Source organism: Atta cephalotes (genome assembly GCF_000143395.1).
Source record: "Atta cephalotes unplaced genomic scaffold scaffold00009, whole genome shotgun sequence".
NCBI classification, from domain to species: Eukaryota; Metazoa; Arthropoda; class Insecta; order Hymenoptera; family Formicidae; genus Atta; species Atta cephalotes.
Genome location: NW_012130073.1, coordinates 6,295,200 through 6,298,218, shown reverse-complemented (window position 1 = coordinate 6,298,218; position 3,019 = coordinate 6,295,200). Strand labels below are relative to the sequence as shown.

Genomic DNA, 3,019 nt, shown 5'->3' with positions numbered 1-3,019 from the left:
ATCATTTGTCCCTTTTTATCATGTTTACGATCATCATGTTAACAATCGCTAGGTAATAATCAATTATGTTCACAGAAACAGCCATCCTTTGAATTTTTCAAAATCCAATCCATATATTGTGTAACTCTTGTATAGACACCTGGATAACCAGGTCTTGCGCATCCATTACCCCAGGACACCACACCGATGAGTTCGTATTTTTTATCTTCTCGCTCCGTTATTAGAGGACCACCACTATCTCCCTATAATACAAAAGATTTCTTATTATTTGTACACAGAATTCAATCCAGTCATATTCAATGTAATAAAATGAGTTTAAGTTATAGTTATATGCACTGCGTGTATTAATAATTAATATGTACTACACTAATATATTGTAAGATATGTTTTGTAATGTATGTTTTTCACAATTCTTTTATTTACTATTACAATTTTCTATTTCTAATTTACACATATACAAGTAAGTAAATATTACCTGACATGAATCTTTTTGTCCTTCAAGATAACCTGCGCATAACATATTTTCTGAAATCATTCGGGCACTGTAGCTGGTATTGCGACAAGCTTGAAGACTCATGACTGGAACTTCTACTTCCTGGAGAAGGCAGGATGGTTTGCCATCCTCTTTCAATGTACCCCAACCTGACACAATTGCTTTTGCGTCTACATATTCGTTATCTAAAAAATAATTCTACATTATGCATTATAACAAATGATTATTTAAAGCAACTAATTGCAATAATTTTAATTGCAATAATAATTTTATGGAAAGAATTAGTAAAATATTGTTTTTTTATCATTTAAAAAAAATAATTTTATTTAAATTTAAATATACATATTTAATATCACAATGTATCAACATAGATTTGATGAAAAGAATTTCAGTAATAATCAACTTTCTATTAAAAAAAATATAAAAAGTGGAAATCATTAAAAGAAAGTTAAGAGGTTTTCGAGTACAAATATATTATATGTATATTATTAATGCAAATACATTGTAATGTCGGTAAACAGGGCAGGTAAGTGTACCATGTCATGCTGCGTTAACAAATTCAGAAAAAGATGATTGCGTGCATTCGAAATGCAAATTCAAGTCCTCGATTTCAGAGAAATCTTCATTATTACGCAGTTATTTGTGCGACGCGACAGTATATTTCAATTGAGAGTAGGTACCCGTATATTGACTAATTTATGACTTTTCTATTACGTAATCGATGCATAATAAACATGATTGCTAATCATAGGTCGCTTAATATATCCAATATACGTATTTTACAAAAATACACTGACCAAAATTAATCGTGATTGAATACTATTGTAACATCGCTTGAACTTGTAACTAAGGATGAAATTGTAATACGCTTCAAAAGTAGATATCGTTAATATATTTTGATGTATTAAATTAAGATTATACAATAATTGCGTGTCTTGAATAAAAAATTTTTTATATCAATTTATCCGTCAAACGTAGAAAATTAATAAAGCATATTATACGTCAAAAAATTTCAATATATTATTATTATTATTATTATTATTATTAATTTTTATAATATATGTGTTATTATAATTTTAATTATGATAAAAATTGTATATTTAATATTATTCTTATTATTATTTATTGTCGTTTTAAAGAGAAAATAAATAGACTCGCATAGTAATCTATCTTTGTAAAAATATTTTCATCAGATTATTATTATTATCATTTCATTATACTTTTATAAAAAAAAATAAAAGTACACTTACCTAACATTGTTGGTAAACATATCGGCCGTATTGTATCGCTCAACGGCACTCTTTCATTAAGACGAAGTAGCGCGATATCATTTTCAAAATTCAGAAAGCTGAAGTCACCAGTCATAACGCGCACTACGTATCTGGTTTCCGGTGATTTCTCGATACATCTATCGTGCTCTCCGAAAGTAACTCTGATCATAAACCACATGAATCTGAAAATAAAACTAGAAGAACTGATCACATTCGTCTAGCGAATAAGTTTGCAATGGAGGAACTTTAAATAAAATTAATGAACTCTACAGAAAATATCTTTCAATTTAATATATTTAATAATAATTCAATTTTTTTTGTATATTGACTCAATCATGTATTCTAGAATTTCTATATTAGTAATATGAAATTTCAATTATATTTTAATCAGTTCTTTAAATAAGTTGTTTCATTACTAATAAATTTATAATTCTATGTGCATAATTTACAAATAGCTCGCTTTTTAAAAATTATGTTATTAAAAAAAAAATGTGCATCGAAGATAATGTATTCAATAAATATTAATTGAGCAAAAGATACTTCAAAATCTTACATTTAAATATTAATTTCTTATTTTCATATTTATTGTATATTGAATGAGTAAACTTTTTAAATAATGTTTACATAATACGTTTCTGTTTATATAATAATTTATGTTATTCATTTTGTTAAGATAAATATATGTGAACAAGCAACTTTAAGATAACAGATTCATATTGCTCTATTTGTAAATAACTAAAAATTATAATCGTCAACACAGAAATAATTTATCATTCCTTCATGTCAACATAGAGAAGCTAACGGCACTAAAAGTTTTCCTTGTAGCATGACATTAATCAAGGATGCAAATATGAAGTTTGACCCGTTTGCGTGTTGAGTAGATGATGCCAACAGTATGATTAGTAGTTAGTATTTTATACAGTTATTCTAAAGCTTGTTTTTACAATATATGATTACCTTAAAATTAAAGGTTACCGAGAGATTTATCAATAAAATTCATTCATTATTTTCTTGGTAACTTTTAATCCGTAGGTAATCATGTATTATAAAAAAATATATTTCTAATTCATAGAAATTTTGAGAGAGTACTTTCACTTCCAATTTTATTTATAACAATAAAACAAATTAGATATATCTTTTAAGATTTGTGATTATTATTATTGATTATTTCTTTTGGTTAAATTTTTTATTTCTCTGTGTGTGTGTGTGTGTGTATGTATGTGTGTGTGTGGGTGGGGGGTCTCTCTCTCTCTCT

General features: G+C 26.5%; 1 protein-coding gene across 1 annotated transcript in view; it reads right to left on the bottom strand.

The window, feature by feature from the left end:
• Window positions 1–59: 59 nt before the first annotated feature.
• The window catches only part of LOC105627586 (trypsin-1-like), a 13,774-nt gene continuing 10,814 nt past the window's right edge, over window positions 60–3,019 (bottom strand). Inside the window, exons 4-6 of the mRNA XM_012208867.1 lie at window positions 1,744–1,958; window positions 476–678; window positions 60–242 (exon numbers count right to left, since the gene is read on the bottom strand). Coding sequence (XP_012064257.1) covers window positions 60–242; window positions 476–678; window positions 1,744–1,958 — 601 coding nt within the window. The remainder of the gene's footprint in view (window positions 243–475; window positions 679–1,743; window positions 1,959–3,019) is intronic.